A 25,080-nucleotide genomic window follows, 5' to 3' on the forward strand; every position below is an offset into this window, starting at 1 on the left:
ACCACTTCTCGAGCTCCCCACTTCCCCCTGAAACCAGTCAGCCCAACCCAAGAACCAAGGAACGACGGAACCAACGACTCACCCGGTGCCCGAGGCGCTGCCTGTGGATTCAACAGATGCCCTGCGAGTCCAATTGCGCCTTGTTAGCCAACGACTCGATGAAGTACAGCAGGAGGTTCGCAGGACAAAGGGAGAGCTCGGGGTGAACGGACACCAAGGGTCCCCGTTCGCGCCCGAAATACAAGATCAAGCGATCCCATCACACTTTCGGCTCCCTTCGTTGGATGCCTATGATGGCGCCACTGACCCAGCGGACCATGTAGCCGCTTTTCGCGCTCAAATGACGCTATATGGGACTTCTGACGCCTTGATGTGCAGGGCGTTCCCAATGACTTTGAGGGGATCGGCCCGCGCGTGGTACAGCAGCCTAAAGACCGAGACCATCACCTCCTTTAACCAGCTCGCCAGGGACTTCGAGCTCAACTTCCTGGCCTATGCTCGACCAAAGTCGTCCGTGGCGTTGCTCCTCTGACTCAACCAAAGGGAGGACGAGCCTCTCTCCCATTTTGTGAATCGCTTTACGACGCAAATTCGGGGGCTGTCAGACGCTCACCCCTCTCTGTTGATGCAGGTGTTAATGATAGGCCTGCGGCCTTCCAGGTTCTTTTGGTCTCTCGTGGAGTGACCCCCCACGACGGTGCCCGAGATGCTGCAACGAGCGAGCCAGTTCGTCGCTGCAGAGACATGGATGGCCAGGAGGTGTGAAGAGCACAAGAGGCGCAAGTTGAAGCCGTCCCGGCAGCAACAATCCGCCGCATCCCGGTGTAGGTTGGACAGATCCGACCCGTCGACACCAAGGTCCCCTCTCCCCACCTTGAATTCATCCCGAACAGAAATATTTCTCCACATAAGGGAAAGGGGACTACTCAAAGATCCCCACCCAATGAGGAACCCATGAGAACTTGCAGACCGGACAAAATACTACCGCTTCCACCGGCAGCACGGGCACGACACTAAACAGTGTCGCGAATTGAAAAGGCTGATCGAGGAGCTTATTCGCAGAGGGCATCTCGGCCAGTACCTGCGGTCAGACAAGGAACTTTCGTCGCGCCCAGAGGGTCCCATCGAGCAACACATTGACGTAATAGTTGGCGGCCCCGTATCTGGCGGGAGCTCCATGACCGGAAGAAAGGCATACGCCCGAGCCGCCTCGGCCGAAGCCCCCGGGCACGGGCCCGAGCCCGAGGTTACTTTCCCGACCGGCGCATCCGAATAATCCGAGCATGACGATACGCTTGTGATCTCGGCCAGGATCACCAATGCGCAAGTAAGGAGGATCATGGTTGACACCGGAAGCTCGGCCGATATACTTTACTTCGATGCTTTCCAGAAGCTCGGCTTGTCTAGAGAAAATATGAAGCTGATGTGATCGGCGCTCACTGAATTCACCGGTGATTCGATCTCACCGCTGGGGGCTATCACTTTGCCCATGACCTTAGGAGCCCCACCAAGGTCAAAGACGGTGATGACCACTTTCTTAGTGGTCGATCTCCCGACTGCATACAACGCTATCCTCGGTCGCCCGACCCTCAACAAAGTCAGAGTCGTCGTCTCAACTTACTACCAAACTGTGAAGTTCCCGACTCACGCTGGGGTTGGGGAGGTCACGGGAAGCCCCCGAGAATCCAAGCACTGCTACTTGACAGTCGTCTCGCTGCACAAAAAAGCAAGGATCGAACCACCGTTGGAGGATCCTCGGGAGGCGAAGAAACCAACCCCCCATCCCGAGCCGAGGGGATCCACTGTCGACCTGCCGCTGCTAGAAGGTCGGCCAGATCAGACAATAAAAATCGGGTCGGAGCTACCCGAGCAGGAACGAAGGCAGCTCGTCAGCTTCCTATAGGAAAATGCCGACGTCTTCGCCTGGTCGCCATTTGACATGACAGGCGTCGACCCGGAGGTCGCACAACATCACCTCAATATTTCACCCGACGCTCGCCCTGCAAAGCAAAAACCCAGACGGCAAGCCCCTGATCAGCAACTCATCGTACGAGAAGAAGTGGGTCGACTCCTAGCGGCAGGCTTCATAGAAGAAGTCAGATACCCACGATGGCTATCCAATGTAGTCCTCGTAAAGAAACCCAATGGAAGCTGGAGGATGTGCGTTGATTACACCAGTCTCAACGATGCATGCCCAAAGGATTGTTACCCCCTCCCGAAGGTCGACGCGACGGCCGGACACGCCCGCCTCTCGTTTATGAATGCCTTCTCGGGATACAACCAGATCAGAATGGCGCCTGAAGACCAAGAGCATACGGTCTTTCTCACCGATCAAGGGGTATACTTTTATAAGGTCATGCCTTTCGAATTAAAAAACGCTGGGGCTACATACCAGAGAACAATGAACAAGATGTTTGACCACCAGATTGGGCGGAACATGGAAGTTTATGTTGATGACATGATCGTAAAAAGCCAAAAGGCCGAAGCTCACCTTGCCGACCTGGCCAAGGCATTTGCCACGCTGCGCAAGTTTGGCATGCGGCTCAACCTTGCAAAGTGTGCTTTCGGTGTCACCTCGGGAAAGTTCCTCGGGTTCATCATACACGAAAGGGGAATTGACGCCAACTCAGAGAAGGTCCAGGCAATCATTAACATGTAGTCGCCTCAGACGATCAAAGACCTGCAGTGCCTTAATGGGAGACTCGTCGCCATGTCTCGTTTCCTCGCTTGATCGGGCGATCGCTGCCTCCCCTTCTTCAGGGCGCTGAAGAACCCGAAGAATTTTCAATGGACGACAGAATGTGAGGAAGCCTTCAAACAAATAAAGCAATATTTGGCCAGCCTTCCCCGGCTTGCCTCAGTCTCTCCCAGGGAGAAGCACGGCCTCTACCTGTTTGCCTCCCAGCATGCAGTCAATTCTGTCCTGATCAAAGAAAACTCTGGTGAACCGCTACCGGTCTACTACGTCAGCCATGTCCTAAATGGGCCCGAAGAACGGTACCCACCGATTGAGAAACTGGCGCTGGCACTTGTGTTATCAGCCCGAAAGCTGTGCCCCTACTTCCAGGCTCACCTAGTGGAGGTCGTCACCGACCAACCACTACGGCAGGTCTTGTCTAAATTTGATGTTGCAGGACGTCTTCTCAAATGGGCGGTGGAGCTCGGCGAGCATGACGTACGATACGTGCCGAGAACCGCTATCAAAGCCCAGTCGGTAGCCGACTTCATCGCAGAATTGACCCAGATCGAGGACATGAATCCCGAGCAACCTCCTGAAGCATGGGTTCTGCAAGTGGACGGATCGGCCAACTCAAAGGGCGTCGGCGCAGGGTAGGTGCTGCTAGCCCCCGACGGGCGCTCGTTCGAGCGCTCCCTCCACTTCGGGTTCCAAGCCACTAACAACGAGGCAGAATACGAGGCACTCCTAGCAGGACTCAAGTTGGCCCTCGAAATGCAAGTGGTCGCCATACATGTCCTCACCGACTCGCAGCTGGTAGCCGAGCAACTCAGTGCCGGATACGAGGCGCGGGACCCAACCATGGCGAAGTACCTAGCACAGGTAAAGAACTTGACCACCAAGTTCCCTCATTTTACATTATCTAATGTCCCAAGGGGAGAGAATGAGCGAGCCGACGCGCTAGCTAAGCTGGCGTCGAAGCCGGCCCTCGAAGCCCGACCCGAGGTCGAGGAGCTCCCTGCCCGTGCCATCGAAATCGCAGCTGTGACCACGGGTGGCGTGCCAATTACGTGGGTACAAGAAATGCTACGCTTCAAGCGGGACGGGACTCTTCCCCCCGACGAGGCTACGGCTCGACACCTGCGCCATACGCATGCGTGGAACTCCGAGGTGGGCGGACGGCTTTAACAAGCGGTCCTTCACATACCCCCTCCTACGGTGCTTGGAACCCAATGAATCTCGGATGGTGCTGGTCGAGGTCCACGAAGGAGTATGCGGAGAGCACATCGGTGGACGAACCCTAGCGCACAAGTTACTTCGCCAAGGGTACTACTGGCCGACCATGTGCTGAGACACGAAGGCTTACGTACAACGGTGCAATTCATGCCAGGAGCACGCCTGCACCCCCCGATAGCCCGCGGTCCCGCTCACCCCCGTCTATTGCGCATGGCCGTTCACACAGTGGGGTCTAGACCTGCTCGGACCTTTCCCGCCAGCCTCGGGACAGCAAAGATATATCATCGTAGGGGTAGACTACTTCACCAAATGGGTTGAGGCCGAACCACTGGCAACGATCACGGAGCGACAAGTAGAGAAGTTCGTGTGGAGGAACCTGGTGACTCGGTTCGGCGTGCCCAGAACTATCATCACAGACAACGGGCCTCAGTTTGCCAGTAGGAGGTTCCAGGAGTTCTACGCAAGCCATGGGATCCAGCTGAAGTTCAGCTCGGTAGCTTACCCCCAAGCGAACGGGCTAGCGGAGGTAACCAACCGCTCCATTCTAGACGGGCTCAAAAGAAGGGTGTCCGTAGCCCGATCAGGTTGGACGGATGAACTCCCGAGCGTCTTGTGGTCCTTACGCACCACCCCCAAAGCCGCGACCGAAGAGTCTCCCTACAGCCTCGCGTTCGGGACCGAAGCTGTCCTGCCACCCGAGATAGTTATTCCCACCCTTCGGACAGGAAACTACAACGAGGGAACCACCAGCGAAGGACATCGAGCCGGCCTTGACATGCTCGAAGAGCGGCGCGCCGACGCACACCTAAAGACCCTCTCCTACAAGAGCGCTATCGCAAGTGTCTACAACCGGAAGGTACGACCCCAACCAATTAAGTTGAACGACCTGGTCCTACGCAAAACTGAGGTAACCGACCCGACCCGAGCGAGGGGGAAGCTGGCCCCCAAATGGGAAGGACCTTATCGGGTCATCGAGATAGTCCGACCAACCACATACCGACTCACGACAATGGACGGCTGCTCCATGCCAAGGACATGGAATGTCCAGAATCTTAAAAAATTTTCGTATGAGAAAGCGAAGGACGGGCAATATGCAAAAGAAAGGATTTTTCATTAAGGAAAACTAGGGCAATTACAAGACCCAACCCCGACTTATAGGACTTGACCCCCGACCTACAAGACCCAACCCCGACCTACAGGACTTGACCCCGACCAACAGACCGACCAGCACCTTGGAGAAAAAAATACTCCTCTCATTCCTGTGGGGGCTCCGACCGGTCATCGAAGGGAATGTCCTTGGGCATATCCACCTCAAGATCCTCGGGATGGGAGGTGAAGGGATCCTCCACCTCGAGGCCTAGGTGGCGCGCATGGAAGCGGGTTGTAGCGATCTGATATCCATATTCAAAAGAAACCCGCCCCGTAAGCGTCAACCCGAGTTTGAACCCCTCGGACTTCTTGTAAGTCGCGATCAATTCTTTGTCCTTCTCGTGTTGAAGACGAGCCTCCTTGGCAAGCGCCTCGGAAGCCGCCTTCACCTCTAGTTTTTTGCTGAGGGTGCCCGCCTCCATCTTCAACAAACGAAGCTCGGACCGCTCCAGCCTTATGGTTTTTTGGAGGTCATTATTCATGCTCTTGGATGCCTCGAGCTCCGACTTGAGGCGAGCCGCCTCCGCCTCCGCTTCTGCCATGCGCTTCCCAACAGCCACCATGGCCTCCGGCCCGGCTCCGGCTCGTGCCTCCTCGACCTGACGACGGAGCTCGGCATTGCGCCTAATGAGGTCCTCGATGACCCGGCCGGCGTCGCGCACTTTGTCCATTAGGGCCGTCGCATAATGGAGACCCTGTAAGAAAGAAGTCGGATCAGGAATAACAACGACAGGGGAGCAGCCCCGAGGTAGGAGGAGAAACACTTACCCAGACCAAGGACTTGGCGGACTTATCGAGGAGAGCCCCTGAGGGCTGGGTGTACAAATCCCGAGCCATATCGGGATGTAGTGCCCCTCGGAGAAACGTCACAGAGGAGTCACCTCCGGCCCACACCTTGTCCCCTCGGGACAGACCTCCCCAGCGGGCAACCATGGGATCACCTGCCTCCTCGATCGGGATCTCGCCCACCACCCGCGCTAGGAACAACTCCTTGTCACTAGTGGTTAGTTGGCATAGGTCGCGCACGCTGGGAGGGTGAGGGCCCTTCCTAGCCACCTGCTGATTGGACCCGGCCTCGCCTCGACAGGGACCCGCTTCACCCCCCGTGGGAGCCGCTGCCTTCGCCTTCGCCTTCTTCCGAGGGTGCTCGGCCTCGACCTCCAGCGGGGCGCTCTCCGAGCCGGGCAGTGGGTCGGCCGACGTCGTTGGAGGCGGAGTCGGCGACGCCTGACCGCCTAGGAGTGATCGGAGATTCACCATCTCTGCAAGAAACAGGAAAAGCGTGTCAGCACTAAGATTAAGCCCTGGCATGTTCGAACTGAGCGCTACTAACGTACCTCGAGGCGTCGGACTGAGGCCCGCCTCGACCAGCCACTGCTCGGTCATGCTCCGGAGGACTTGGGAGCTGGGGAGAACCTCTTTGAGCCTCCCCAGATCTCGGCGCTCTGCCTCGCTCAGGCTCAGAATGGTATTATCGATCGCCTTTGCGGACCACCAAACTCCGAAACCCCGATCCCTTGCTCGACTAATGTAAAAAAATCTCTCCTTCCACCCTTTGTTGTTAGAAGGGCCCCCCCCAACTTGGAACCCCGCCCGGGTGGATAGAAAATATCCCCCGAGCCCCTTGGAGAGGCAATAACAAGAACGAAACATGTTGAGGGTGGGGGTGATGTTGGCGTAGTGGCATTCCCCTAAGAACACCACCAGGTAGCGCCAGGAGTTCGGCGCCACTTGGGACGATGAAATTCGCCGGAAGGAGATACAAGACATGATGAGGGGGTGAAGGGGAAAGCGCAGACCTGCCTCCAGGGCATCTAAGGTCAGTGCGAAACCCTGCGGAACCGGGTCATACGCCCGTTGTCCCAGCTCAGGGGCACTAAGGATATGGTCCTCCGGGATACTATAGTGCTCCCGGAGTCACCCCAGCAGTGACCCACTCACAGTGGAGTCATGGTCGTGCGGCCACATCAAGGCCTCCAGGGCCCGCGCCGCCTCCCCGGCAGAGGATTCCACGGGAGACGTCGGAGGACGTCCCCCCTCGTCTACACAGGAAGGGGAAGAAGGAGAGAGAAAAGAGGACGACATCTCAACTGACCTTAACAGGGAAGAGCTACGAGGAAAGGGAGGACAACCTAGGAAGCGGGGAAGAAAACTGGAAAGGGGACGGTAAGACCTGAAGAAGGAGACTCAGCGACAAAAGATAAAAGCGAAGCCGGGCATCCACTATTTAAAGGAGATCTCCTGCTAGAACCAGCGCCCCTTCGCCTCCCGAGAAAGGGTGGCAGCCCACCCGCGCACGTGCGTAACCGTCACGTCACGTCAAAAATGCCAAAAGATGCCCTGCCTTAATGAAAGCCTAACGTGGCAACCCCGTTGAAGCGGCAACACCCTAACACCTTGATCACGACGCCCAAAAGCGTGTAGCAAAAGCAACCAGCTCCCCCTCAGAAAGGAAATCAAACACAATAGTTTTCGACCCCCGCTACCACTGAGTAGGCAAGGAGGAAAAGCAGCACACGTTGCTTCTCGGGCCTACCTGCCTGCGTCGTGCTTCTCAGCTCCGCGCTCCCGAGACAATACCTGCGTGGTCTGCCCGCTTGCGTCGTGCTTCTCGGTCGCGTACTGCCCGAGACCACACCTGTGCGGCCTGCCCGCATGCGTCGTGCTCCTTGGCCACGTGCTACCCGAGACCACACCTGCATGGCCTACCTGCCTGCGTTGTGCTCCTCGGCTCCGTGCTCCTGAGACCACACTTGCGCGGCCTGCCCGCTTGCGTTGTGCTCCTCGGCTCCGCGGTTCCGAGACCACACCTGCACGGCCTGCCCGCCTGCATCGTGGTTCTCAGCCTCATGTTGCCCGAGGCCACACCTGCGCGGCCAGCCAACCTAAAGTCATGGTCCTCGAAACCACATCCGCGCGGCCAGCCCACCTAAAGTCAGAAGCCATACATCGGACTCCATTTCGCACAACAACCGAGGCATAGCTCCTTTCGGGGGGGAATATGATAAGGGAAAAAATGGCAACTGTTGGGAAATCATGGGGGTGACACATCACATACGCAGCGGAAGAACAAGAAAACAAAATCCCCGATTCCCAAAAAGATGTTCGTCGTCGTACGAAGATTGGTACGCAAAATCTGCGAAACTTAAAACTGCGTATAAAGTAGGTTGTGTTACCTAGGGAGATCGTATATCCCTATTTCCTTACAGATGCTTAGAAGAGGGTAAAGGAGGTCAAGTATCCTCCTCTCTAGCGGTGATCCACACAGTAAGGTTGCGACGACGCTCCTAAAAAACTCTAGGCCTGATCTAAGGTGGAGAGGAAGAGGAGAATAGGAAAGGCAAGCAAAGGCTCTAGCCTATGAGGCTCTGAATCCCTCCTATTTATAGAGGTCCCCTGTCAAACCCTAATGGGTCCTCCCCTAGTGGGTATTGGATCTGCATCCAATAAGACAAGGGCTCCGTCGGATATCTTATATCCGAACCTCTACTCATCGCAATACCTACCATATGTGTGTGACCCTCTAGGCCCAATATCGAGCTGGTCATGAGTCATACTTATCAGAACTCCTTCTAACTCAGTGAATTATTATCTCTGTAATAATTCACTTGACTCATCGACTACGGAAGTACTAGGCCACTACGCCGTAGTCCCCAGACGATACAGGGGAATCCAATCCATTGGACCTGTCTGTCCTCAGTTACCATGTACCTATAGTCCCTCATCCATCTAATATCCCAGAGACCGTATATTGAGCATGGTGCTGTTAGACTCATACGGTTTCTACTCGAGTCTCGCTCTAATCGGATTCTCCTAGAGAACTCTTTCTCTCTCAACCCGAATGACCCTGGTCAGGGATTTGTCTGAGCAAGAACACATGAGATATTCCTCTCATGACGCCGAGAGGATGATCCTCTATCGAAACTCAATAGCCCTCGTAAGGTCGACTACCACTCCCAATGACCAGCTGTACTAGATCTGGGACAGTCAAACCTATAAGTCTGGTATCAAAGATTGGAAAACTCATATAGGACATCCTTGGTGTCTCAAGTCTAAGGACCAGATACACCACTAGGACTACGGAATCACTGTCTGATAATAAGGCATCATCAACCATCCAGCATTCCGTAAGCGGATCAATCAGTGAACTCATTCTCCATTGAGCACCTGTACTGTATCCCTAGTGTCCCTACACGAGCAGCTATGAGACCAGCTGCATCCATCATATGGACGGGTATACAGCACACCAGTCTATCCGGTTATCACGATATCCCTCTCGAGTAACCTATGACCGGGATTATTTAGGATATGTGTTTAAAGGTGAATCAATCTCATTATCGTGATCTCATCACGATCCGATTCTCATTGTACAAATCCAAGGACATCACAATATATATATGCACATATGCAATAGTTATAAAGTGATATACGCCAAAATATAATAAGCAAAAAGATTCTGTATCAAGTCACACGTGCCATCACTCACGTGATTGGCTTACTGGGCACCTATGACTAGCAGCAACATGATGCGCCATGACATCAGCCATGCTTGGACGACACACAGCCCGAGGAAGTGGGCTTTAACGTCGACTCGACATGCGCCAATGTCAACCGCTCTCAGCCAACGATCCCATCGTTGTCTGACCTGGCATGCTTGACCGAGGCAGAGGAACACGATGACCGAGGTTCGCCCATACCCTACGACAGTTCGGTTCTCCATGCAACGCCAACGACCATATCAGACGCCATCAGAGGTACGATCCTACCCCCATCGACAAGCCTGTCAGGTAACCTTAAACTTACCTATAAATACCCCCGAGTCCCAAAAGGAGAAAGGGGGGAACCAACACACACGAAGCTCTCTTCATTCGAAATCCTCTCCACATCCATTAACTTGATCGTCGGAGGAGTCGGGCCGAACCGCCGACCCGACCAGTGTGCAGGTACAAGGACGGGGTCGCTTCCTCCCGGTGATGCGGCAAAGCTGTCCTCCCGACAAGACGTCCTGACCAAACCTCCATAACAGACCGCCAGGGCAATCTCGAAGAACGCCGTACAATCCCCGTCATTCGGACCCCCAACCAAATCGCGACGGCCCCGAGGCCACGACATAAAGTTGTTTACACTAACAGATGGTATCTCTCTCTATCTATGCAGTCTAAGACAGTTCGGCTTCTTCGATTCTTCCTAATCACATATTATACCAAAGAATAGCTTTTAACTAAGCACAATGTCATGGCCATTGATACACAGTTCATATCTCATCAAGGACAATAGGCGATATAGTAGAAGGAAGATATCGTCATCAATACTCTTTCTCAATTAATGTTTGCACTTACACTTCCTGTCGCACTGCGATCCACAGCATTGAACACCCCCGAACACACGCTCGGCTATTCAAAAGGTGACAAGAATACTAGTTTGGCAATGGCCTAATGTATCCCAAACGGAATCAAGAATTCGGTATAATTCCAGCACAAATTCCCTGTCGTCCCGTGCACCAGAGGATGCTGGCATTGGTCTTTGACTTGGAAACACCCGATGTATCGAATGTTCCATGCATTTAGGTCAACATTATTAGGAATTCACTTGTGCATGGGCCACAAATAGTCAACAACTCGCCAACTTGGCTTCTTGACGCCAAACTGATGCATCCAGCGTCGACTTTTCTCTCGGCCTACGTGGCCGAGTGAGCGGCGGCGGGCACGCTCATTATTTGGAATCTTCACGGCCGTGTGCTAATCGTGGTTGAATACTGTGAATCAAATCAACTGGACAGGCATTTGAACAATATGAGGAAAATGATTGTTTAGTGACTCGATTAATTGGTGTTTGGAAATATATAATGAAATATATAGCCATGAATAATGTACACAATTGACCAACCTTTCAACTCGTTGATCTCTCACCACGTCCCTTTATAAATACCCATCATGCATCCCGTCTCCCTCCCATAACCAGATCGTCGTCTACACTCAAACCTCAACCAGCCTTCTCCCTTGAACCTCTTCTGTTGCACCACGGAAGAATGACAATGAGGTTCTTCTTCGTCGTGGCATGCGCCATGGCCTTGACCACATCTCTTGCCCTCCCCGTTTCCTCTTCGGAATCGGACGAGCGCTCGACAGTAGCAGCAACACCGCCTTTATTGTCCCGGGGGATCTACTCCTTGTTCCCGCAGTACCATCCGAGAGGCTCGATGACCTGCGACAATGTCCCTCGGGTTTGTCGCGCCAGCGGCAGCCCCGGCCCCGACTGCTGCAGGAAACAGTGCGTGAACGTGATGACCGACAACCAGAACTGCGGGCAGTGCGGGAAGAAGTGCTGGTTCGGCCAAGCGTGCTGCGGCGGCAGGTGCGTCAACGTGATGTATGACCCCAAGAACTGCGGTGGCTGCAACAAGAGGTGCACGAAGGGTTGCTTCTGCCAGTTCGGGATGTGTAGCTATGCTTAGAGCATGATTCATTCATCACTGTGACACTTATACACATGCATTCCTACTTTCTTGTCGTGTTGCATCCAGAATTATAAGCGAAGGAAATAAATACGAATACCGTGCTGATGTAATGGTAAAGTTCGACATGATGATGTTGGAATTGAACTTATTCATCCTTCCAATGAATCGCATTCTTTTAGCTCTTTGGGGGCTATAGATACCCAACTTTAGGTATGACTAGAGTGCATCCATCTTAAGCTTTTATAGTGTTGAAATCTTCTTCTACAGCCTTTAGTTCCTTTTACCTTCTTGATTTTTTAAATTGATTTACTAAGTTTAGAAGGTGTAAGATTCTTGAGAGTATTAAGTGTAAGGTTCTCTTCTAAACCTTAAAATAAAAAAAGTATAAAGGATCATTAATTATCACCAATTGGAATAAATATCTATAATGAAAGCCGATTGCCTCAAGTGAGTAATAATCGAGAGTCGACATACGTCAAGAAGATTGAACCACTATAAAATTGATTTAATATTCGTACCTATTTCTTAGTTGAATTAATATTCAATACTTATCTTTTTTCTTGATCAAAATTCCAAAGTTCCCTGAGCTTGCATTAGTACTAATTCACCCCCTCTTAGTGTCACACTATCATATTGATCCTAATAGTATAGAGGCAAGTTGAGTTGGCAAAAGGGTTGATGTACTATCTGATATATACCAGTTTGATACAGGCAAATATATATCGATCTAATATAGACGATATCTACTGGTCCAAAAAATGACCAATATATGGATTGCCCCATATTAAGTGGGCAATGAGCGCTTCGCACTAAGCGAAAAAATCAAAATTTGACCAGTATCAACTAGTACGTACTACCCATATTAAGCAAAGATACGAGCTTTGTACCAAGTGAAAAAATTGAAATTTTATCATTACTGATCTAAACCCATCGATAATAGTCAAATTTTGATTGATATGGATTAATATGATTCATCCTAGTCAAATGGTCAATTTTACCATTGGACCACTTTGAAACTAGATTTAAACCCACTTTCACCCTCTCTCCCTCTCACAGCTTCCAAACTATCTTTCTCACTCATTCACTTCCTTCTCACATCTTATCACTCCCTTTCTCAACCAAGGGTTACCTTGCGTGATTAGTGCTTCTATTGGGTGATTAGTTTCAATAATTTGAATTTAGGCAGAATTCATGTAATTATTCTTCTTTTAGTTAGCTTTTGACATGATTTGCACCTTATTAGCTTCATATTAGCTGCTTTATATTAATTAATGATGTTTAATTTCATTTTATATTTAATTAGGCACTATTAGGATAAATCTCTTACTTTTAGTGCCAGTTGGGAGTAATTAGATAATTATGTGATTAGTGTCATTCTATATAATTTAGGATTATTTTATCAATTATGATTATCTAGAGTCCAATTATGATTATTTTGTCAATTGTAAGCCTAATTTGGGGTAACTAGATATAAACACATTGTGATTACATTGATCGAGGTGGATAAATAATACGACTAAAGCAACATTTTATTCACAAAATGCACCACAAAGTTCCAATGGAGTCCAAAAGAAGGTCAACTAACAAGAAGAATATAGGTAGGCTGCGCAAGAACCCAACTATAATCAATATGAGGGTTATGATGATGTCAACCTAAACCTTACAACTATTATCTTTCATCATTAAAACATCAATACATATGAGGCCATGAAACATTGATGGACAGGTTTAAGATGGGAGCATGATGGTGGTAGTGGGTTTGGGCCATAGGGACTAGGGAGGAGTGCCAACATGAGATAGCCAATTGGCTCTCCTTAGTTTAGCAAGATTGGCAGTCTATGGCAATGTGCCATATGAGGTTTTGTTATAGGCCTTAGGCAAGAGATCAACACCTAAAGTTGTCAATATTGATCCGTAAGTTTATCTACCACAATCGACAAAAAAAGCAAACAAGGATTCATGATGCATACATAAACAAAAAGAAATAGGATATTGGTCAAGTTTACAAAGTGATTTAATCATTCCACCACATACAACTGAAGGTCTATATTATCATGTTATCGATTCAAAAGATTAGTATTGGCATCCAACCTCCTATAATGAAGGAGATACACAATATTTATTTGGATGAGGAGGAGGCAAAACTTAAAAAATAAACTAGATCATTCAAGAAGTGATGGGATTTGTCTGGGGTGACATTTAGGTGTGGCAATTGGATCAGACTAATTAGAATGAGCATTATCGACTCTCTAATGTAGTGTATTGCAATAAAAGGGTAGTCTTTCACAAGACCATGAATGCTTTAGATAAAATTAGGCACCGTGGTAGAGGAGATCAAGTTATGGTACATCATGTAAATTATGATCGATAATTGAGTAAATTTTAAGAAGCTTGAGTTATAATTAATAGAGCGAAGAGAAAGTATTCTTTAGACTCCACGTGTACTTAGTGCATGGACCTAATGACTAAAGATATTAGTATGTTAACTTTAGTAAAAAAAAAAGTATGGCAAGGGCACAATCTATAATGAAGTTTATCCACATCTATCATTTTGTGCACTTGACGCAAAAGTATACAAATTGAGAGATACTTTAACCTGACATTATTCAATTCACAATAAACTTTAATGCTTTAAAGTCCATTCAACAAAAGAGACATGATCTAAAAGGAAATGATCATATCATAAACTCATTTAGAGAAGACAATTCTATTATTAGGATTTTTGAATTTTGTCATTGAAACGATAATAGTAGTCAAACAACTCTATGCTATCATCTATAAGATCAATACGAAGAAGCGTCCACGATTTCCTACCTTAGACATATGTAGGGAGAAGGTAAAGAAAGTATTATACGATGAGTAAAAGTTTAATCAGTATTTATGAATCATCGAATGCATGGCCCAATCCCATATGGACAAAGATCTTCATAATACAAGTATTAAAATTCATAGTCACTTATAATATAAATAATCAATATTTGTAAATTACAATATTGGCAAAATCATCAGTCTCGTAGTATATTACATTAATCTTGCTATTCAATATTGGTATAGTCCTAGGACTCGATCAGATCTGTTGCATGTGCTATGTAATTTATTAACTCCTAGAAATAACTAAAGCTATTATGGAGAACCGACTATTTTAAGAAAGTATCAACTTATTCTCCGTGATGTAGCCATATCTTATTGTTATAGTATGGATCTTATCAAGAAAAAAGTTTTATACTGATCTTTGATTGTAAATTGAAATTGTCATCATTGATTTATTATGTTAATAAAATATGATTTATATCTTTTTTAGCCTAGCGATGGCTACAATTTGGAGAGTCTGCTCCCAATATAAGAAATATTACGATATGTATACTTTCACAAATAAAAATGTCAAGTATCTATGAATGTAATTTATAAATATTCATCTTAATTCACACTAATGTTAATAATGAACTATCATATAAACGTTTGGAGAAGGTTGTATGTATTCTATTGAATCCTGAATTTTGATGATGAAATTAATTAATGAGTTTATGATCTAATAAGTGTTTAAGAAAAGTGATATAAGACTAACTTCGATCATGAAAAGATAAATCGATTGAAGTAGGCGAATCAAATAATGGGCAAGAGTGGATCATATCATAGATCGGGTATCGGGCCGAAAAGATCGGACATTACGCTAAGATCAGATATTACAGGAAGTCAACATATTAGATCGGACAATACGTCAAAGGAAAGCATGACACGCTAGGAGTTCAGACGAAGTACCGAATTAACCAATGACATAACGGATAATATAGGATTCATGTTTGTATTTGTTTGTATCATGATCTAAGTAGCTTAGGTTTTAATTGAGTTGATTTTGAGTGTAACTGTACCAACTTAATTAAGAGTCCAATGAAATGAGCTGAATCACGACTAAATTAGGTCTATTGAAAGACCAATCCAGTAAAAAGTATTGTATGTATGTTTTAACGAGAAATAAAATAGTCACTTAGATGCTACGATAGTGTGGCACACTTCATTGATACTTCATCGTTATCAAATTGATTGATTGACTATGGGTGTAGAACTATTTTTTATTTTTTACGAGAAATTCTCAAGATCTTAAAATCCCTTATCATCTCTACCTAACGAAATGACACTATTAGAGATATACACGAGTGGAAAGCAGCGAGTTTCTTGCACTATAGAAGCTGACGAAAGAAGGAAATGGTTGTGAACTTAATATACAAATTATTCGGTGGCAAGACCTAAGACACAAATTTTCCATATGCAATGTATGAAAAGCGCATCAAAACAAAGTTTATAATGTATTACTTCTTATCTCTATTCTTGAGGACGGTGACTTTTGTCCCCTGGAAAGCTGGACTTATCTGAAAAGTCGACGTAGATGGTATCTCTCTCTATCTATGAAGTCTAAGACAGTTCGGCTTCTTCGATTCTTTCTAATCACATATTATACAAAAGAACAGCTTTGAACTAAGCACAATGTCATGGCCATTGATACACAGTTCATATCTCATTAAGGACAATAGGCGATATATTGTAGAAGGAAGATATCGTCATCAATAACTGTCTCTATTACTGTTTTCACTTGTCCATCTTCTCGCACTGCGATCCACAGCATTGAACACCCCCGTAACACACGCTCGGCTATTCAAAAGGTGACAAAAATAGTTTGGCATTGGCCTAATGTATCCCAAACGGAATCAAGAATTCGGTATAATTCCAGCACAAATTCCCTGTCGTCCCGTGCACCAGAGGATGCTGACATTGGTATTTGAATTGGAAACACCCGATGTATTGAATGGTCCACGCCTTTAGGTCAACATTATTAGGAATTCGCTTGTGCATGGGCCACAAATAGTCAACAACTCGCCAACTTGGCCTCTTGACGCCAAACTGATGCATCCAGCGTCGACTTTTCTCTCGGCCTACGTGGCCGAGTGAGCGGCGGCGGGCACGCTCATTATTTGGAATCTTCACGGCCGTGTGCAAATCGTGGTTTAATACTGTGAATCAAATCAACTGAACAGGCATTTGAACGAAATGAGGAAAATGATTGTTTAGTGACTCGATTAATTGGTGTTTGGAAATATATAATGAAATACATAGCCATGAATAATGTACACAATTGACCAACCTTTCAACTCGTTGATCTCTCACCACGTCCCTTTATAAATACCCATCATGCATCCCGTCTCCCTCCCATAACCATATCGTCGTCTACACTCAAACCTCAACCAGCCTTCTCCCTTAAACCTCTCCTGTTGCACCACGTAAGAATGACAATGAGGTTCTTCATCGTCGTGGCATGCGCCTTGGCCTTGACCACATCTCTTGCCCTCCCCGTTTCCTCTGTGGAATCTGACGAGCGCTCGACAGCAGCAGCAACACCGCCTTTATTGTCCCGGGGGATCGACTCCTTGTTCCCGCAGTACCATCCGAGAGGCTCGATGACCTGCGACAATGTCCCTCGGGTTTGTCGCGCCAGCGGCAGCCCCGGCCCCGACTGCTGCAGGAAACAGTGCGTGAACGTGATGACCGACAACCAGAACTGCGGGCAGTGCGGGAAGAAGTGCTGGTTCGGCCAAGCGTGCTGCGGCGGCAGCTGCGTCAACGTGATGTATGACCCCAAGAACTGCGGTGGCTGCAACAAGAGGTGCACGAAGGGTTGCTTCTGCCAGTTCGGGATGTGTAGCTATGCTTAGAGCATGATTCATTCATCACTGTGACACTTATACACTTGCATTTCTACTTTCTTGTCGTGCTGTATTCTATTCTATTCAGTTGGTCTGTTGCATTTGTTGCATTCAGAATTATAAGCGAAAGAAATAAATACGAATAACGTGATGATGTAATGATTAAGTTCGACATGATGTTGTTGGAATTGAACTTATTCATCCTTCCAATGAATCGCATTTTTTTAGCTCTTTGGGGGCTATAGATACCCAACTTTAGGTATGACTAGAGTGCATCCATCTTATGCTTTTATAGTGTTGAAATCTTCTTCTACAGCCTTCTTGATTTTTTAAATTGATTTACTAAGTTTAGAAGGTGTATGATTCCTGAGAGTATTAAGTGTAAGGTTTTCTTCTAAACCTTAAAATGGAAAAAGTATAAATGATCATTAATTATCATCAATTGGAATAAATATCTAAAATGAAAGCTGATAGTCTCAAGGGACTAAGAATTGAGAGTCGATATAGGTCAAGAAGATTGAACCACTATGAAATTGATTTATCTCTCTATCTTTAGTTGCTCTCTTATTCGTACCTATTTCTTAATTGAATTAATATTCAATACTTATCTTTTTTTCTTGATCAAAATTTCAAAGTTCCCTGCATTAGTACTAATTCACCCTCTCTTAGTGTCACACTATCATATTGATCCTAATAGTATAGAGACAAGTTGAGTTGGCAAAAGGATCGATGTACTATTGATATATATCAGTTTGATACAAGCAAATATATATCGATCTAATATAGACAATATCTACTGGTCCAAAAAATGACCAATATATGAATTACCCCATATCAAGTGGGTGATGCGCGCTTAGTACTAACCGAAAAAATCAAAATTTGACCATTATCAACTAGTATATACTACCCCATATCAAGCGGAGATATAAGCTTTGTACCAAGCGAAAAGATTGAAATTTTATCATTACTGATCTAAACCAATCGATAATGGTCAAATTTTGATTAACATGGATTAATATGATTCATCCTGGTCAAATGGTCAATTTGACCATTGGACCACTTTGAAACTTGATTTAAACCCACTTTCACTCTCACAGCTTCCAAACTATCTTTCTCACTCGTTCACTTCCTTCTTCTCACATCTTATCACTCTCTTTCTCAACTAAGGGTTACCTTGCGTGATTAGTGCTTCTATTCGGTGATTAGTTTCAATAATTTAAATTTAGGCGAATTCATGTAACTATTCTACTTTTAGTTAGCTTTTGACATGATTTGCACCTTATTAGCTTCATATTAGCTGCTTTGTATTAATTAATGATGTTTAATTTCATTTTATATTTAATTAGGCACTATTAGGATAAATCTCTTACTTTTAGTGCCATTGGGAGTAATTAGATAATTTTGTGACTAGTGTCATTCTAGCTAATTTAGGATTATTTTATCAATTATGATTATTTAGAGCCCAATTATGATTATTTTGTCAATTGTAAGCCTAATTTGGGGTAACTAGGTATAAACACATTGTGATTACATTGAGGTGGATAAATCATACGACTACAGCAACAATTTATTTACATGTATACTGTTGTCACAAAATGCACCAAAGTTCTAATGGAGGTTCATAGAGCAATTTACAAAAAGTTACAAAAAGCAAAGTATAATGGAGTCCAAAAGAAGGTCAACCAACTAGAAGAATATAGGTAGGCTACGCAAGAACCCAACTATAATTAATACGGGGGTTACGATGATGTCAACCTAAACCTTATAACTATTATCTGTCATCATTGAAACATTAATACATATATGAGGCCACGAGACATTGATGGATAGGTTTAAGATGGGAGCATGACGATGATAGTGGTTTGGGCCATAGCGACTAGGGAGGAGTGCGACAGCCAATTGGCTATCCTTAGTTTAGCAAGAATGGCAGTTTAAGGCAAGGTGCCATATGAGGTTTTGTTATAGGCCTTAGGGAAGAGATCAACACCTAAAGTTATCAATATTAATCCATAAGTTTATCTACCACAATCAACAAAATAAGCAAACAAGGATTCATGATGCATACATAAACAAAAAGAAATGGGATATTGGTCAAGCCAACAAAGTGATTTAATCTTTAGGATTCCACCACATAGAACTGAAGGTCTATGTTATCATAGCATAATGTCATCGATTCAAAAGATTAGTATAGGCATCTAACCTCCTATCACGAAGGAGATACATAATATTTATTTGGATGAAAAGGAGGTAAAACTTAAAAAATAAACTAGATCATTCAAGAAGTGATGGGATTTGTATGGGGTGACACTTAGGTATAGCAATTGGATCAGACTAATTAGAATAAGCATTATCGACTCCCTCATATAGTGTATTACAATAAAAGGATAATCTTTCACAAGACCATGAATGCTTTAGACAAAATTGGGCACTGTGGTAGAAGAGATCAAGTCATGATACATCATGTAAATTGTTATCGATAATCGAGTAAATTTTAAGAAGGCTTGAGTTATAATTGATAGAGCGAAGAGAAAGTATTCTTTCGACTCCACGTGTACTTATTACATAGACCTAATGATGAAAGATATTAGTAAGTTAACTTTAATCAAAAAAAAAAAAAAAAAAAAGTATGGCAAGGGCACAATCTATAATAAAGTTTATCCACATCCATCGTTATGTGCACTCGATGCAAAAGTATACAAATTGAAAGATACTTCAACTTAACACTATTCAACTCATAATAAACTTTAATGCTTTAAAGTCCATTCAACAAAAGAGATATGATCTAAAGGAAATGACCATATCATCAGAATGGTCTAAAACTCATTTAGAGAAGACAATTCTATTATTAGGATTTTTAGATTTTGTCATTGAAACTATAATAGTAGTCAAACAACTCTATGCTATCATCTATAAGATTGATATGAAAAAGCGTTCACGGTTTCCTACCTTAGACATATGTAAGGAGAAGGTAAAGAAAGTATTATACGATGTATAAAAGTCTAATCAATATTTATGAATCATCGAATGCATGACCCAATCCCATATGGACCAAGATCTTCATAATACAAGTATATTAAAATTCATAGTCACTTATAATATAAATAATCAATATTTGTAAGTTACAATATTGGAAAAATATCTGTCTTGTAGTATATTACATTAATCTTGCTATTCAATATTGGTAAAGTCTTAGGACTATCTGTTGCATGCGCTATGTAATTTATTAACTCCTAGAAATAGCTAAAGCTATTATGGAGAACCGACTATTTTAAGAAAGCATCAACTTATTCTCCGTAATGTAGTCATATTATATTGTTATAGTATGGATCGTATGAAGGAAAAGTTATATACTGATCTTTGATTGTAAATTGAAATTGTCATCATTGATTTATTATGCTAATAAAATATAATTTATATCTTTTTTAAGCTAGTGATGACTACAATTTGGAGAGTCTGCTCCGGATATAAGAAATATTACAATATGTATACTTTCACAAATAATGGTATCGAGTATCTATGAATGTAATTTATCAATATTCATCTTAATTCACACCAATGTTAATAATGGACTATCATATAGATGTACGGAGAAGGTGGTATATATTCTGTTGAATCCTGAACTTTGATGATGAAATCAATTAATGAGTTTATGATCTAATAAGTGTTTAAGAAAAGTGATATATGACTAACATCGATCATGGAAAGATAAATCAATTGAAATAGGAGAATTAAATGTTGGGCAAGAGTGGATCATGTCAGAGATCGGGCATCGGGTTAGAAATATCGGATATTATGCTAAGATCAGATGTTACAGGAGGTCAACATGTCGGATCAAACAATACGTCAAAGGAAAGCATGACACGTTAGGAGTTCAGACGAAATACCGAATGAACCTATGACATACCAGATAATATAGGATTTATGTTTGTATTTGTTTGCATCATGATCTAATTAGTTTAGGTTTTAATTGAATTAATTTTGAGTGTAATTGTACCAACTTTGTACCAACTTAATTAAGAGTCGAATGAGCTTGAATCAAGATTAAATTAGGCCTATTGAAAGTCCAATTCAGTAACTTGAAGTACTATACATTTTCACGAGAAATAAAATAGTCACTTAGATGCTATGATAGTGTGGCACACTTAATTGATACGTCATCGTTATCAAATTGATTGATTGACTATGGGTGTAGAACTATTTTTTATTTTTTACGAGAAATTCTCAAGATCTTAAAATCCCTTATCATCTCTACCTAACGAAATGACACTATTACAGATATACATGAGTGGAAAGCAGCGAGTTTCTTGCACTATAGAAGCTGACGAAGGAAGGAAATGGTTGTGAACTTGATATACAAATTATTCGGTGGCAAGACCTAAGACACAAATTTTCCATATGCAATGCATGAAAAGCGCATCAAAACAAAGTTTATAATGTATTACTTCTTATCTTTATTCTTGAGGACGATGACTTTTGTCCCCTGGAAAGCTGGACTTATATGAAAAGTCGACGTAGATGGTATCTCTCTCTATCTATGTAGTCTAAGACAGTTCGGCTTCTTCGATTCTTCCTAATCACATATTATACAAAAGAACAGCTTTGAACTAAGCACAATGTCATGGCCATTGATACACAGTTCATATCTCATTAAGGACAATAGGCGATATATTGTAGAAGGAAGATATCGTCATCAATAACTCTCTATTACTGTTTTCACTTGTCCATCTTCTCGCACTGCGATCCACAGCATTGAACACCCCCGTAACACACGCTCGGCTATTCAAAAGGTGACAAAAATAGTTTGGCATTGGCCTAATGTATCCCAAACGGAATCAAGAATTCGGTATAATTCCAGCACAAATTCCCTGTCGTCCCGTGCACCAGAGGATGCTGACATTGGTATTTGAATTGGAAACACCCGATGTATTGAATGGTCCACGCCTTTAGGTCAACATTATTAGGAATTCGCTTGTGCATGGGCCACAAATAGTCAACAACTCGCCAACTTGGCCTCTTGACGCCAAACTGATGCATCCAGCGTCGACTTTTCTCTCGGCCTACGTGGCCGAGTGAGCGGCGGCGGGCACGCTCATTATTTGGAATCTTCACGGCCGTGTGCAAATCGTGGTTTAATACTGTGAATCAAATCAACTGAACAGGCATTTGAACGAAATGAGGAAAATGATTGTTTAGTGACTCGATTAATTGGTGTTTGGAAATATATAATGAAATATATAGCCATGAATAATGTACACAATTGACCAACCTTTCAACTCGTTGATCTCTCACCACGTCCGTTTATAAATACCCATCATGCATCCCGTCTCCCTCCCATAACCATATCGTCGTCTACACTCAAACCTCAACCAGCCTTCTCCCTTAAACCTCTCCTGTTGCACCACGTAAGAATGACAATGAGGTTCTTCTTCGTCGTGGCATGCGCCATGGCCTTGACCACATCTCTTTCCCTCCCCGTTTCCTCTGCGGAATCCGACGAGCGCTCGACAGCAGCAGCAACACCGCCTTTATTGTCCCGGGGGATCGACTCCTTGTTCCCGCAGTACCATCCGAGAGGCTCGATGACCTGCGACAATGTCCCTCGGTTTTGTCGCGCCAGCGGCAGCCCCGGCCCCGACTGCTGCAGGAAACAGTGCGTGAACGTGATGACCGACAACCAGAACTGCGGGCAGTGCGGGAAGAAGTGCTGGTTCGGCCAAACGTGCTGCGGCGGCAGCTGCGTCAACGTGATGTATGACCCCAAGAACTGCGGTGGCTGCAACAAGAGGTGCACGAAGGGTTGCTTCTGCCAGTTCGGGATGTGTAGCTATGCTTAGAGCATGATTCATTCATCACTGTGACACTTATACACATGCATTCCTACTTTCTTGTCGTGTTGCATCCAGAATTATAAGCGAAGGAAATAAATACGAATAACGTGATGATGCAATGGTAAAGTTCGACACGATGATGTTGGAATTGAACTTATTCATCCTTCCAATGAACCATGAAGAAGTTTGAAGCACATCAACGTATTATGTATTATTATAAAGAAGTTCATTGTATCAAAATTGAAGCACTGTATATCTTCAAGTTTCATTTATCGAAACCTAATATATTACTAGCACTGTATCGATTTCTAAACTTGGCAATAAATGCTCAAATTTTCATTATTCAAGTTCATCAACCAAACTCTTTTTTTTCCAGAAAAGTAAAATCTCTTTATTCTACTATTGTAGCTAGAATAAGAGAATTAAAATTGTCACAAAAATTATATGGGAAATGAAATCCCCAACACTGACAAACGAATATTGATCAAGCAAAGTTTGCTAAAGAATGCGTCACATCACTAACCAGAAAAGAAATAACCATCATGATAGAAATTTCAAATAGACCATTCCCTCACAGAGAAGACATGGAAAAATAAAAAGAAGCATGCTTACATGTGCTAAGTGGAGGCAACAACCTCATCAGAGAGACGAAGAAATCTCATCATAGATGGATCCATCTTGAACCAGCAAGTTTTGAAGAGTTATGGAATCATGGTGTACTGAAAATGAGGCCTGCAGCCAGTACATATCAAACATATTGCAGCTAACCAAATACAGAGCATTTTTGTCCACTCAAAAACACCATTGATGCCGTTTCAAGGATGTCAACAGTAGTATCACCTGACAGTAACACCGCTCTTATTTGCTTGGGCTCTTTTGGGAGCTATAAATACCCAACTTTAGATATGATTGGTGTGCATCCATTTTGAGCTTTTACAAAATCTCTTCGAGAGCCTTAAGTTCCTTTCACTTTCTTTATTTTTTAATTGAGTTACTAAGCTTAGATGGTGCAAGATTCTTATAAAATCTTGAGAGTATTGTTAAGTGTACGGTCCATTCTTAAGCCTTAAAAATGATGAAGAAAGGTAATTGATTTTCACTAATTGAAGGAAAGATAAAGTCGATAAACCTCCAACGAGGAATTGGGAGTCGAACTGATCTAGCAACAAAAAATTCTTACATTCTATTTGATACTTGACCTCGAACTCTACAAACAAGAACTAAGGCTTATAATATACTCTACCAGTTGCTTCTGCCCAAGAATGTTAGCATTAGTGAAGTAGAACATAGGTTATAAATCCAGGGAGTTTTACGGAAGGGAAGTCGAAACGATCAAACTACTATAAAATCAATTTTTCTGTCTTTATTTTCTCTCTTATTCGTGCTTATTTCTTGGTTGAATTAATATTCAATACTTATATTTTTTCTTGATTGAAATTTATAAGTACCTTAAGTTTGCATTAATATTAATTCATCCCCTCTTATTGTCATGCTATTATACTAATCCTAATAGTAAAGAGGCAACAAGAGTTGGCAAAAAAAAGTTGATGTACCATCCGATGTATAGTAGTCTGGTACAAATAAATACGTATTGATCTGACATGAGTGGAACATATTGGTCTAAAAGATGATCAAGATGTAGATTGTTCCATATCGAGTATGCGATATGATCTTCGTACTAGGCAAAAAGATCAAAATTTAATTATTATCAACATGTAAAGCAAATGATATAAGCTTCATACTGAATAAAAAGATTAAAATTTTATCATTATGAGCATGTACTAATGATCGAATTTTGACTGACAATTTATAGTTGTGATTCATCATAATCTAATGGTCAATTTGACCATTGGACCACTTTGAAATTGATTAACCCTCTTTCACCCTCTCTCACTCTCACAACTTCCAAAGTCACTTTCTCACTCATTCACTTCCTTCTCTTTCTCAATTAAGGGTGACCTTGGGTGATTAGTGCTTCTATTGGGTGATTAGTACCAATAATTTAAATTTAGGCCGAATTAGTGTAATTATTCTACT

The 25,080-nt window shown here is 44.2% G+C and overlaps 3 protein-coding genes across 3 annotated transcripts; all 3 read left to right on the forward strand.

The window, feature by feature from the left end:
- Positions 1-11,126: 11,126 nt before the first annotated feature.
- LOC135638415 (stigma-specific STIG1-like protein 1) lies at positions 11,127-11,516 on the forward strand. Its single transcript, XM_065151530.1, has one exon. The coding sequence runs from the start codon at positions 11,127-11,129 to the stop codon at positions 11,514-11,516; it is 390 nt and encodes a 129-aa protein (XP_065007602.1).
- Positions 11,517-16,798: 5,282 nt separating this feature from the next.
- LOC135638416 (stigma-specific STIG1-like protein 1) lies at positions 16,799-17,224 on the forward strand. The gene has a single exon (XM_065151531.1). The coding sequence runs from the start codon at positions 16,799-16,801 to the stop codon at positions 17,222-17,224; it is 426 nt and encodes a 141-aa protein (XP_065007603.1).
- A 5,435-nt stretch (positions 17,225-22,659) lies between these two features.
- On the forward strand, positions 22,660-23,049 carry LOC135638417 (stigma-specific STIG1-like protein 1). The gene has a single exon (XM_065151532.1). The coding sequence runs from the start codon at positions 22,660-22,662 to the stop codon at positions 23,047-23,049; it is 390 nt and encodes a 129-aa protein (XP_065007604.1).
- Positions 23,050-25,080: the final 2,031 nt, after the last annotated feature.

This window comes from Musa acuminata, chromosome BXJ3-5 (genome assembly GCF_036884655.1).
Source record: "Musa acuminata AAA Group cultivar baxijiao chromosome BXJ3-5, Cavendish_Baxijiao_AAA, whole genome shotgun sequence".
NCBI classification, from domain to species: Eukaryota; Viridiplantae; Streptophyta; class Magnoliopsida; order Zingiberales; family Musaceae; genus Musa; species Musa acuminata.